The 13,610-nt window shown below is 42.1% G+C and overlaps 1 protein-coding gene across 2 annotated transcripts in view; it reads right to left on the bottom strand.

Annotated features, from left to right (window-relative positions):
* Window positions 1-13,610, bottom strand: part of grin2aa (glutamate receptor, ionotropic, N-methyl D-aspartate 2A, a) — a 174,680-nt gene that overhangs the window by 17,937 nt on the left and 143,133 nt on the right. For both annotated transcript variants that reach the window (XM_030058483.1, XM_030058484.1), the window contains exons 7-9: window positions 13,284-13,437; window positions 11,977-12,102; window positions 10,305-10,534 (exon numbers count right to left, since the gene is read on the bottom strand). In XM_030058483.1, coding sequence (XP_029914343.1) covers window positions 10,305-10,534; window positions 11,977-12,102; window positions 13,284-13,437 — 510 coding nt within the window. The remainder of the gene's footprint in view (window positions 1-10,304; window positions 10,535-11,976; window positions 12,103-13,283; window positions 13,438-13,610) is intronic.

Raw genomic sequence — 13,610 nt, 5'->3', positions numbered from 1 at the left:
AATCTATTAGTTTGCGCACAGCATTGAGGAGCAGCTCCCCTGCATATGATTAAACCAGCAGATTTAAAAATAGCCTGTGACATTTTTACCTGAGTAAATGACTGTTTACCTGTGACCAACTGCCATCAACTAATATAAACACAGACATGATTTCATGGTCAGTTCATGAAAGCTTTCACATTTGTTGTTGTCTGGCACTGTAGGCCTTTCTCTGGACAAATCCTCTGGTGCACAGGAAGTGATGCGTTTTATGCATCAGCAGCAGCAGCAGCAGCAGCAACAGCAGAGGAGCAACTGGGTACTTTGCATGAGAAGTGACAGCAGCCATGGTTGAGGAAAGAAAAAAAAAGAGCACCACCAACAGAAACTCAAACTCAAAGAGGGAATGTCATGTTTTATCCTTTCATACATTTATTCTAAGTTTGCATAAAGATAAAGATAACATCCTTTGTACTTATTTCTGTGATGAACCTATATTAATTTGCTTGGTTTAGGTTTACCTACAGATTCTAGTCTCTTACAGCTGAGCTATTGTAAACTAGAGCTCAAATCCGGTCTGACATTTTGAACCCAACCTGACTGCTGTTGAGCAAATATTGTCCGAAACTGACCCAACCGGTCAATTCAGACAAAATTTTGATCCTGACCAAAGCCTGAGAAAATTCTGTCTGAACACGACCCAAACCTGACCACCACCAGCCAGAGCCTCGATAAAACCCAGCATGTCCTGGCCAATAGAAATCTACCTCATTTATTAACTGTTGCCTTAATTTAAATCTAAATTTAACATTAGGCCCCATCCAAAAACTCAATCCAAAATTGAGTTTAAAAGCCGCTTTAATGATTTCTTTCATCAATCTCATGCCCCGAGACCATGTAAATCCAAAATCCATTACAAGTTAATATAAATAGGAAAAATGTAAAGTCTGAAACCTGAGGCTATTCTGACCCAACCTGCCCCGTGAACATGAAATCCCTTTTCCTTCCAAACCCAATCCGACCCGACAGGAATATTTGGATCCCATTGGGTTCAGACAGCGATCAAAAGCTCTGCTATGAACACAGTGAACCTTTCTATTCATTTCCAATTTTAATTAACACCCTAATCAGCAGTATTTCCTGTACTCATTTCATTTGTTATTATTTGAATTTCAGCTGTTTATGATCATTTTTAGCAACTAGGTTCTTCCTCATCTTCTTCTTTGTATCAGTGTGTGTGTGCCTTATATAAATTGTGAAACTATAGTGTGTTAATATCTGTCCTATACTCAGTTATGCATGTTTCTGTGTATTCGTGTTCAACATCTGTATCATCATCTGCTTGTTTGCTCGCCATTGTTTGAACTGTTTATGTTGCACACTAGTTACATCATATGTAACTAGTGTGTGTGTGTGTGTGTGTGTGTTTGCGCCTGCACGTTTGTGTGTTTGTTATGCTGCTGTGTAATCAGGTCAGAGTGAGGGCAAACACTATGCTGATGCCAAACTCTGCTATGTGTGTCTATGCGTGCGTGTGTGTGTGTGTGTGTGTGTTGGTGGTGATGTCATACAGTGTGTGTGCATCAGCGTCACGAGTGATGGCCCTCAGGAGCAGCTAGCTCCTCATGAACCCCTTCCCCCTCATTTCTCACTCTCTCTCTCTCTCTCTCTCTCTCCCTCTCTCCCCACTGTCTCCATTACTCTCTTTTCTTTGGCCTTCTCCTCTTTCACGCTTCTCTTACAGAGGGGCAGCAGCTTAAAGGTCAGGAAGAACACTTGTGTCCAGAGGGTCGCCGGTTAAAAAGCCTCAGCCGGCTGGACGGGGAAAATGAATGATAAGCGGTTTCCCCTGGATCAACAGTTAAACCTGCTATGTGCCTCTGAGAAAAAACACCAGCTGCTGCTCATGAAAGCTTGATGCAGAGATGATGAGAAAATTAATGAAAAGCAGAGAGACAGGTAGAGATGAATGCGTCATCTAAGTATTTGCTGCTGTGCTAATGCACCTCGGCTCTGACCTAAGGGAAACTGTATGAATAATTCTCACTAGGTTTACAGTGCACCTCTGTACCTTACACCCTCTCTAGATATATAAAGTACACCTGGATATTTCCCAGGTACGCCTAACTCACTGACAGTGCCATCAGTCTTTGGGAAATTGGCCCATTGGCCCTGCAGCTTAGTGATGAGTGATGAGCATTCAAGTGTCCCCGGTAGATCATTTATGTTCCATCACTTTAAAATACACTGCTGAGTGATAGGTCACCAGGATTAATTCAAAAAGGACAAAATGAGAACCACTGCACAGCTTCAGCGGCTCCAAAGCTAAATGATGAGGGACTGTACATGATGTAAGTCTGGAAGTTCAGTGTGAAACATGCGCAACATATGACACAAAAGTCATGGATCACAGCTGTCAGGTGAAAACCTCCAGTGAGTTCACTTCGCTCCTGTTTTAACTTGAACTCAATTCATTTAAGTTTAATGTCAAACATTATCATCAAGCTAAAAAAAAAAAACAAACAAACAAAAAAAACAAGGTTGTTTTTCAGTTTCTTAAACGTTGACATTTTGTACGAGGTTCTTAACCTGACAATTATGGAAACTAGGCACAACCAGAAATCACTGCACAGCAGATAAATGTGCTTTTTTTCACCTAGTTATTTTTTTTTTATTTATTTATTTATTTATTTATTTATTTAGGAAATTAATACATAAGCCTGGCTGTATCAGCTACATTCTGGTAATGATTTTTTTTCGTTTCTTTTTTATTATTATCTAGTATTATTATTAGGAATCCACACATACAAAAGACAAAAAAAAAAAAAAAAAAAAAAAAAAAAGCCTAACTGAATATAATGTGTGTTAAATAGTAACCATGTACTGCAGGGACACATGGATTATTTTGGCATCTGTTCTCATTACTTACTCACAATTTTTTCCAATAGACACAAAGCTGAGTGTATTCTTTTAATTCTTACCATTTTGTAGTTTGTAGACAGGAAGGATAGCCAGAATCATGGCAGCCAACACAATTTCAAAATTGCTAGATAGATTTGGGAAAAGATGTTTTTCATATAAGCCATCTTACATGCAAAAGCAGGGAAATCCCACATGTAACTACTGACATTAACTAAGATTATGCTGGAGAGACTCTGCTGCATGTAACTGAAACAGAGCCTTCATTAATGCCAATAGTAACATCTGGGGTTACCCTGCTACTCTTTATCAAAATGGCTGCTGCAAAAAGGGGACTATAGGACTAAGTTCTGTTTCTCTGTTATATATTTATAACTCGGCTCATCCCTCTATCCTGCTTTTCCCCAGCCTCCTCCACTCCTGTTTCATTTTCCCACTAGCATCCCTCAACCTTTCAGACATCACTGTCTCAGTACACAACTTTTTGCTCATCCTGTTTTCCCTACCTCGGCTTGTCCCATATTTCTTTCATCACCGTCTTTACTCCATTCCTCTCTGTCTCCTCTCTCCGTCCCTGTTTGCCATTGTCTCTCTATATATTATGCAAGTTCTGCTGTTACATAAGAAAAGGTCCCCTTTTGTATGTTTGTGTTTTTGTGTGTGTGTGTGTGTGTGTGTGTGTGTGTGTGAGTCTCTAGTCTGTAGATTTCAGTGTTCCAGGCTGCATTTCCATCCGCCTACCTGTCACTGTGTCTGTGTGCCTACCTGTTTATCTGTTTATTTATTGTCTTTCTTAAAGTCGTATATAAATTTATTTGCCCAGAGATCACCTGTCAATCAAACAGTGTGGGCGGGACTGTGATGTTATTTTCCTTGGATTTTCTGTGGCTGGAGTTTCTGTAGGTGGCGCTCTTTTCTTTGCCTGTTCCACCACAGTAGCTATCACTGCTCAAGTTAACTAACCGGTTCTTCTTCTGCTGTTTATTACAAACAAACCATTGTGGTTGCTGCAGGAAATGTAAACCAAATTACTTCCTGTGTGCCAAGGGATTTTTTTTTTCCCTAGAAGGAGCTGCCACGTACAGAGAGTTTGGAACAGCAAATGTAAAATCTTTCTTGTTCTGCCATAGTTTGAAACTGTGCCTGCGTATTATCCTGATCTGAGGTGAGTTTACAATTTCCCCTCCATTAAGTCCAACACTGTTGGAATTAATCAAATCAAGCAGCAAACTATTCAATATATTTTCCATACATATTTATTTGTACTCAGGTAATTTGTATAAACAGATTGTATATAGATATAGACTCTGGAGGCAAGGAGCAATATTTCTGGTTTTCATTTCCATTTCTGTTGTAGTCCGAGTGGTTTTATGCAGGTAAACAGTCCATGTGGGGAGCAAAAGAGGCAGAACACATGGACAGAAATGTCATCTCGATCTAAAACCCCCACAAAAAGTATCGATGTTCGTGTACTGTGTGGAGAAATGATTGGCTCATGTAATTAAAGAAACAGAAATGGTTTCTGGCTACCCCAGAAAAACCCACAAAATTGGTCATCGTGTCCAGAGGCTAAATCATGTCAGGTGATAGCTGATGGCCTCTGAGATCGGTACTCAGGTGGCAGTCATGGTGCAGTTGTTGTTGGTCTTTTCTGAAGGAAACTTCACTGAAATCTGACTGTCTCCACTTCCATTTTTTGTCTTGTTTGGATTGTGCACCACTTCCAAGTATAACAATCACAGTCCTGGAATGAGATTCATCTGTTAGCGCTCAGCTCCCGGTCACATTAAACATAGAAAAGGCAGAAATGAGAGAGAAGGCAGACAGTCATTAGGGATAGTCGGCCAAATCTGGGCGCTTTATTAGACGTCAGATAACAGCGTGTCAGTGTCATCCACCGCTGATAATGATGAAGGTTACTCTCAGACCACAGCTAGTGAAGTTATATTGTATTACTCTTCTGTCATTCCAGAAACCATTCAAGTGCAGTGTGTGACTATTTCACCTAGCAGCTTCAGGGTGGTCAATAAAAGCAGCAATAAAACCTGCCTCGCTCTGCCTTAAGGAGCTGCTAACCTGTGTAAGAGAATTTCAATAGTCTGGGTTTCAGTGCAGAGTTTCAGATGCTTTTCCACCTTGCTCAAATTAAAGCTTTTGGGAAAAGCTGACTCACAATTCGATCTAAGTTTAAATATATTTAACATTGGCATAAAATATTGACAGTCAGCAGCTTTGATGCTGAATTATCAGTACCTGTCGTAAGAGCAACATACTTGATTAATCCCATTGGGTAAAGTTACAGTTGTAAGTGGGAGGAACTGACCCTGATCATTGCTGTTATTATGCCATTGTGAAAACCCACCTAAAGTATGCCTCTCTTTTGCTGAAATTTGAATTCTGCCTAAGTTGTGTGCACTGAAAAATGCTGTGCTGTGAGGGCAGTTGAGAAAGCGGAACAGCGTGTCCTCTCCAGCAAGAGGAGACAAATAAGCCAGCGTTGTAAAGACAAATCCCTGGTGGTCACGCAGCCCCAAACGCCACAGACCTGTTGGTTGACTGCCCTCCACTTGTGCATGAGGCAGGCTGCTTGGGAGACGTTTGCCAACAGCAAAGTAAACGCTCAGCCACTAAAACATTCATTGCTCCCTCTTTATAATTAATTAAGGGGAAAAAAGTGAAGCTCTTCCTTTCTTTAATGGCTGAAATGAATGAACTAATATCTCGGCTGTGTCAATTTTATGGGCAATTTGAAAAAACACACACATACCATTCAATTCAATTGGTGGAGTTTTGGCCAAAGGATATTAAATATTGACATAAGTATAATGTTGAAATGTAATGTAATGCTGATTTGTAAAGACAACTGATCTAGTTGAAGGGCAAAGGAATGTGTGAGTGTGTTTTTGAGCTGTTTGGGCAGTTGAAAATCCAATTTAAAACTTTACTTGGTCTTTGTTTGCCCTTTACTGGGATACAAGTGTGAAATAAGCCTGAGAGAACTTGCCATCTGTTAGCTGAAAACGTGTTATTATTAGTAGTAGTAGTGGTGCAAGTAAAAAAGCTTCATGGTGTTCTTAAAGCTGTAAGATATATTTGGTCCCAGAGCAGCAAGTGAACACCCTCCCATGTTGGACAAAACAGAGCGGGCAGAAACAATGACATCAAGCGATAATGTGAAAGGACGAGCTGGTGTGGTCGTGGGTTTTGCCGTTAGGGCATGCAAAGAAAGCAGCAGGGGCACGTTTAATCTGAGAACATTTTGCTGGGGCTTCTGGGTTGAATGACAACGGTTTCTCAACAGGCTTTGAGGCTTTGTGTAGTGGGTCAGACTGCGTGTTATTCAGCAGTGAGGTACATATGGCGACTACAGCCTGCTGTACTCCAAACAACATCGGCACACAATGGCCTCAGCTCGATACACATGCTTCACATGCACATCCCTGGCTCAATTTGGTTGATCTCTGTTACTTTGAACGCCAAAGGCAGCGACTGTATTTTCGACTCGGTTTTCAGTATTAAACATGCATTCAAACTGGTATCAACAAGCTCAGAAACTTCTTCAAAAAGAATGCACTGAATGGCAGTCCCATCTGCCTTGGTAGCAACCTGCACAGCGCTTTGCAGATTGGAACAGGGTGTTCAGCACACTACTGCTGGTGCTTCAGTCCCACAGACGCGTACCGAATGTGACCGCTGAAGGGATGCTCAGTCCTTAGACTAGCAGTCACTTTGTAAGGAAAAGAAAAAGTTCAGCACAGCAACTTGATTCACTTCAATCAACTGTATTGTGCCAATGCCTTTCGGAGGAGAACCTCCACTACTGTTTCGGTTTAAATAAATGTTTTGCTCTGTTTTCAGGGAGGCAATTTAAAAAGGCCGCCCCTATATATGATTTGCAGATAGGGTTATGGTTAGGGCATTTGGTTGTCTTTCCTGATGCACATTTCCCTCCCTCCCTCACTACCACACCTCACTACTTGAGGGAAGTGAGGAGAGGAAGATGGGAGAAGGAGTGAAAGAAGGAAGCAGAAGTGAACAGAATAGGGACAGTTGTTTCCTAGCATCAATACCAACAGCCAATTACAAAGCTCTAAAAAAAAATATCAACTATCCTGTTTTGTTATTGCAAGCCAAGAGTCTTGCCCAAACATTTCTCAAATCCATGTCTTAACATCTGATGGCTGATAGTCAACTGATGTATAACTGACACGGGTGTCAGCTGACCCTTCCTGATAGGATCCTCCTCAGTTTCCTTGGTCAAAGGTTCCTAGAAGGAGAGTCTGAGGCTGCTTCATTTGTTTCAGTTTACAAGATGGAGCTGTCAAAATCAGAAAGTAGGATGCATTTTAAGGGTAAGAGATTTGACTTTCATGGCCTTTTTACTGATTTATTTGTTTTTGTTTTTTTGTTTTGTTTTTTTTTTACCACCAGTTCTTTTGAGGATCATGGGAGTGGCAATTTATTTGGTTATACCTTTTATTATTTATCTATTTATTTATTTATTTATTTATTTATTTATATTTTTCATTTTATTTCCCCCCCGCAATCAGTGTATAAGTCCTCATTTGTTTGTACATGCATTTGTCTGTTCATCACATGCAGTATCTAAAGCAGATTTGGATTTTAATAAAATTTGGGGAAATGATGCATTTAACAGTTAGCTTTATCTAACCACTGCATTCTGAAATGTCAAAAAGGGTGACATAATGCACTGCAAAGCATAGTCATCCTTACAGGTCATTTAGTTTCATATTCAGCATTAAAATCTTGTGTTTCTTAAATAAGTGGGAAAAAAAAAAAAACGACTGATGGGATGAAATAATCCCACTTTTGTGAGTGATAGTCAACATTTTCTTGAATCAAGTGTCATTTTCTTGATACCAGTGGGTTGATCTGCCCTACTCTGCCTTGTTTCAACATATTTATACCCCAGAAAAATCCCTGAAACAATTGAAACTGTATTTGGAAACACATGGGATTATGTCATCCCACTGGCAGTTTTTTTCCACTTGTTATAAGAAAAACAAGATTTGCACACTGAATGTGGGACTAAATGGCTTGTTAAAATGGAGGAAGGATGTGTGTGACTTGTGGGGGATGACACTTGTTATTTTATGTAATCATCTCCACAGGTGGCGCCGGAAAATCTGTTGCGCTTACCCTCGTATTTCCTCACTGTACATCCACACCTGTTTTAATGCAATCTATCTGCATTTGTGCCTACATTGAGATTTTAATACCAGCTGTAAGAGGGATTTTTGTCCCTATCAGCTCGTCTGCCTGCCCCGCGGTGTGAATCTCTCATTTTAATCGCCTCAATCCCCGGACATCCCCATTGTACAGGTAACTACCGAAATTAAGGAAAACCCACTGCTCAGCGTCTCAGTGGAGCATTTTGTTCTGATGCGTCCATCCTTTTGCTGGTTACAAGTGGCCGGGCTCCAGCCTCGCTCAGCAGATCTGTCTGACTGGCCACTTACCCTTTCTGTCTGGCTCCTCGCTCGCCTGACCCTCTGTGTCTGCCCATATTTCTTTCTCTCCTTCTCTCTCGCATCAACCTGGCCCATAGCTATCCGCCTGTTGTCATCCCTGCTACCTTCTCGTCTGTCTTTGTCTCTCGATATTCCTGTCACCCTTTTGCCAGTTGCTGCGTCACTTTTTTCTCTCGCTCCCTCCCTATTTAAGTTATCAAAACCCTCTACATCTCTCTCTCTTCCCTCTCCCTTGGCTGCTTACATCCATCCCTCACTCGTTAAGTTTTTTATGTCACTTCTTAACCCCTTTTCAGCCCTCTGCACTTTGGTCTTGTCATTTTTCATTCCTTCCATTTGTGCCCTTTTCTCCTCCTTCCCTTTACCGCTCTCCCTTTCTCTTCTTTTATACTTCTCTCCATTTGTCTCCATTTTCTGTCTTTTTTTCTGCTTCTCTTCCTCCACCTGCATCCATATCCACTATGGAGCCATATACAGTACAGCTGGTCGACTTGGTCCCCAGGGACTGTGTGCAGTAATACAGGAAAAAAAGAGGTTGATGGATAGAGATGAGAGGCCAGCTCTCACAGTGAGGAATGACACTCGTCACCATCTGTCTGTCCGCTGGTACAACAGGAAACCAAGCGCCCTGGGCGTGGGTTTAGTTCCACTGCCTGTGTCTAGTCACATGTCAGAAATAACAGAAGTCAGTGCAGCGACAGCTGAGACAGAGTGAGTGTGGGTTAGGATGGACATAAAAGTCAGAGACAAAGGTTACACTCAGATTACAAGTTACAGTGACCCAAATCTGTTTTTTTTTGGTTTTTTTTGGAGACATGTGACAAAGATTTGATTTTTTCCGAGCAGTGTGAACACAAAAATCTACCATTTTCAAATCTTTCAAAAAAATGAAGGCAAAAAAAAAAAAAAAAAATGTATGATAGCGGCAACAATGATGGGGGACAGTGGAAAGACAGGGAGTTTGTTCATTTAATATATCTGTGTGGGAAGATGCTTTATTGCCTTCTCGCCTTCATCCTCAACAGCTGACAAACTATCATCCAACCTCCACAGCAAATAATTCAAGAAATGAGCGCTTGCACACTACTTCTTTCATTGTAATGATGGACTGCCTCACTAATGATGTTAGCTGTTGTGCTTGTTGTAAATGGGCATGTGTGGGGCCTTTCAAGGCAAAGATCTGTCACATCACATCAGGTGTGGATCACAGTGAAATGTGAACATGGACAGTGAAGGCAAAAAGATAAAATCTGGGAAAAAAAATGGAACTGAGCATTAAGGCCTATAAAATGAACCTACTCAAAGGTAGACAGACAGATGACAATGATTCTCAGATGCAGATGCAGGATGATATGGCATGAAGAACATTTTTAATGCAATGTTGTCTTCCTGCACCCCAGAGAGCATCTAGAAAACCTTTCCATTAAAAATCCCGTGTTACAGAGGAGTCAAAGTGTGTATTTCTCATTTAGAAAGTCGCCCACTGAGAGCTTGAGTGCAGTAGAGGACATTAACAACGGTGGCACACTGGTGGTCCGACACACTCATGTTCCACTGCCATAGTCAGTGATGACCTATTCCAAACATTTAGAGTTCATCCAGCTGCAGATCTTTTGTCAAAGTATCTGTACACGGGTATGCCTTTCAAAATATCGTTCACAGCTGATGTGCCTTAATGTTTTGAAATGTCTGATAAATGAAAGTCTAAACTGTTTATTTGCAGGATTAAAACCCCCCATGTGAATAGATAGTGATGATTTTTTCTTTGAATGCAGTTTTAACGATGACCTAAGAACAAAACTAAGCCATACAACCTTTCTACTGAAGAGATTAATAAGGCCACATTTCATCTTAAAATGGCCAAAACTAGTGGCATGAATGAGCAAACAGCTCATTCCTGTTGTTTTCGGTTACCTTGTTGTCGGACAGCCCGGTGACTTGGTCGACAAACTCCTCCTGGATCATGAAGGCGGCCAGGTTGGCCGTGTAGGAGGCCAGGAAGATGACAGCGAAGAAGGCCCACACCGACACAATGAACTTACTGGTGGTTCCTTTGGGGTTCTGCACCGGCACAGAGTTGTTGAACACCAGACCCCACAGCAGCCACACTGCCTTGCCCATGGTGAAGGAAGGACCGTGGGGGTCTGGGAGAGAGGGTGAGGGGGGAAGAGCGGGGAGAGAGGTCGTTTAGTGGAAAACGGATATTAAAAATTGAAAGACAAGACTCTATCTGCCAAAAAAAAAGTGTATCATATAGTCATATAGCCAAAAGATAATGCTGCATTGGAAACTAATAAAATTAGCACACACCACTGACAGATTTCATCACTTGTCATTGCTTCCCACATACTGGTAATACCCTCACATTTCTTTCATACATTCTAACAAAGCTGTGATGCCTGTACAAAGTTGAAAGTGCACGACACAAACTTGCGGAGGGTCAACTGAAGTGAGGACCGTTAAGACTAAACTGAGAAAAAAAAAACAAGGAATAAGCACCTAATCTGATGGCTGAGGCTGTATGGTTCCCATCATCGGCCAGACACACTCATGCATCACATACTTACTCCACAGTTTTTTGTCAGGTCAGTCCAAATGGTCTTTGCTTCAATCAACCCAAGATAATTTTGCATAGTTTGGTGCAATTCCAACCCAAATCCCTTCACCATTCATTTCAAGTAAAAACAAAGTATGCAGTAGTCTATTGCAGAACTAGAAGAAGAACAGTCATGGAAATCATTCTCCTACAAGATAAACAAAGCATTTAACTTCCACTAGCAACAACTTTGAAGTGCAGTTTGACTCGCTTTTGAGCTCTTACTCTTTGAGATGCCTAAGAAAAAGCACAGCAGTGCCTACAGCTGGTCACAATTCCTTTTTTTACTTAAGATTTTTTTTTTTGTGCATTTCTGCTTCATTAAACAGTCACAGTAGAGAGAGAGAGGAAAGACAGGGCAGAGAGAGGGGATGACATGCAGCAAAGGGCCCGGGCCGCAATCAAACCCATGCCGCTGCAGCTAAATTAGCCTCGGTAGTAAGTGGTACGTGCTCTACATGGTGAACCACCGAGGTGCCCCAGCATCCAATTGCTCTCTGTACACATACATAGAAAGCAGGGAAATGGTAATGTGTTACACAAAGTATCTGTTCAGTATTACAGTATTGACAGTTATGCCATTGTTTGTGCAAATAATTTGATGCCACTTGTTTCAAAAATAACAGTTCAGATCTAATATGAACATATACATACAGCTATAGGTATCTTTATGATACATGTAGTTAATCAGCATAACCCCTCCAGCCCAAAGTAAATCCAGACTTACTGTGCTTGTTTTAATAAAAATTAGGTTTTTAAGATGCAGATCTATGATATCAAAGTGAATATCTCTTCTTGTATTAGTGGCAAGGATTACTTAGGGTGATTTTTGTAGGATCCACCTTGGAAAAGTGATAAATCCTGCATGAAACGTAATTGCAAGTGAATGTGCTGATGCCTGTTTGTGTGTATGTGTGTGTGTGTGTGTGTGTGTGTGTGTGTGTGAGTGTGTGTGTGTGTGTGTGTGTTTGTGTGCGCGTCATTTCTTACCTCTTCCTTGTGCCAGGTTTCTGTTAAAGCCAAGCGGACTGATGTACTCAAACATGAAGACAGCCATTGCAGTCACCAGCAGCAGCATCACAAACATCATCACCCACACTGATGCACTGAAGGGCTCTGAGAAACACAGAGAGCCACAGAGAGATTTAGTACAGAGTGAATCTTTATGTGTGTGTGTGTGTGTGCTGTATATGTTATATATCATTTACTCTCTTTGAATCATCTTTCTATGTGTCCTTGAATAACTGAATGAAAAAATGTATCATGTGGAGACACACAGCAGAAAACAACAAGCTGACTGCTGCATGAGCATGCTCACACAGCTCCTACACATCACCCCACGCACCAATGTACATATGTGCGCACACACGCGCACACACACACTTACATATACACGTGCACAACCTGTGTTTGACAGTGTGAGTAGGCGTGCAGGAAGCCCTGGTGTCAGCAGTCCTGTCCTCCCTTGGAGCTCACAACGCTACTGCGGAGATTAAACCCTGCTTTAATGTATGGGAGAGCACTACTGGCACTGGCCCATGCCGTGTGTGTGTGTGTATGTGTGTGTGTATGTGTGTGTGTGTGTGTGTGTGTGTGTGTGTGTGTTGGCAGGCAGCCATTAAGGGGTTTTCCCTGCTAAGCCCTTATAATTGCCACTCTTACAGTAATAACCGCATGCCCACACGTATGTCAGCGTGTGTACCTGTGTGTGTATGTGTGCATTCGTGTGTGTATGTTGGTGAGGCACATGCGTGCATGTGTGTGCGAGTGTGTTACTCTGTTTGCACCTCTACTCAAGTGTGAATCTTGTCTGGCGTTTGTACAGTTGTGCTTGTGCCTGTATGTTAGGATGTGTGCCTTTGGTGTGTGTATGTGTGCATGTGTGTATGTGTGTGTGAGGGGCACTTAGAGGGGTATGTGTGTACAAGTGATATGCATCACATGAACATGACTGAGCAGTCATAATGGGGATCTTTGTGGACATTCAGGTTAAATCCAACAGCAAGTGTAAGTCTCTCCATGGGTGAGAGTCAGTGTGCCAGAGAGTGAGCGCTGAGCTAAATCCCTCTGATGAAAGACTAAGTATTGACAGTTGTGTAACAAAACCGATTGTGTTGTCAGTTCGCTTTCTCATGTGGCTGAGAGAACACACACATACACACACAAACACACACACACACACACACAAAACAAATAGCCCCTCCACTCTCACACGAACCGACAAGCAAACAAGGCAAATCTTCCTCTCCCTCTCCTGAGCCAAAACACAAAAGCAACAATTGCTCAGCGACAGTTACCGAGGAAGGCTGACGGGGAGACGGTCCCGTTGCTACGGGAGACCATGACGCTGATCCCCGTTTCCACGAACGGGACGGAGAAATCGATGACCTCAGAACGCTCCTCATTGATCGTCAGAGAACCGACGGCCATGACAGCTTTCTTATAGACCACCTGAGGGACGGAGGGAGGGGGTTAGGGAGGAAGGAGAAGGAGTGATGAAGGGTGAAGTGAGCATGGGACGGAATGATAGGAGGTCGAGGGAGGAGGAAGAGCAGATTGGGGGAGATGGGAGGGTTTGGAAAGTGGGAAGAGTAGATAAGGTAGGGAATGGGAGAGAGTAGGAG

The sequence above is a fragment of the Myripristis murdjan genome, chromosome 8 (genome assembly GCF_902150065.1).
Source record: "Myripristis murdjan chromosome 8, fMyrMur1.1, whole genome shotgun sequence".
Lineage (NCBI taxonomy): Eukaryota > Metazoa > Chordata > Actinopteri > Holocentriformes > Holocentridae > Myripristis > Myripristis murdjan.
This window is presented reverse-complemented; position numbering and strand designations above follow the sequence as displayed.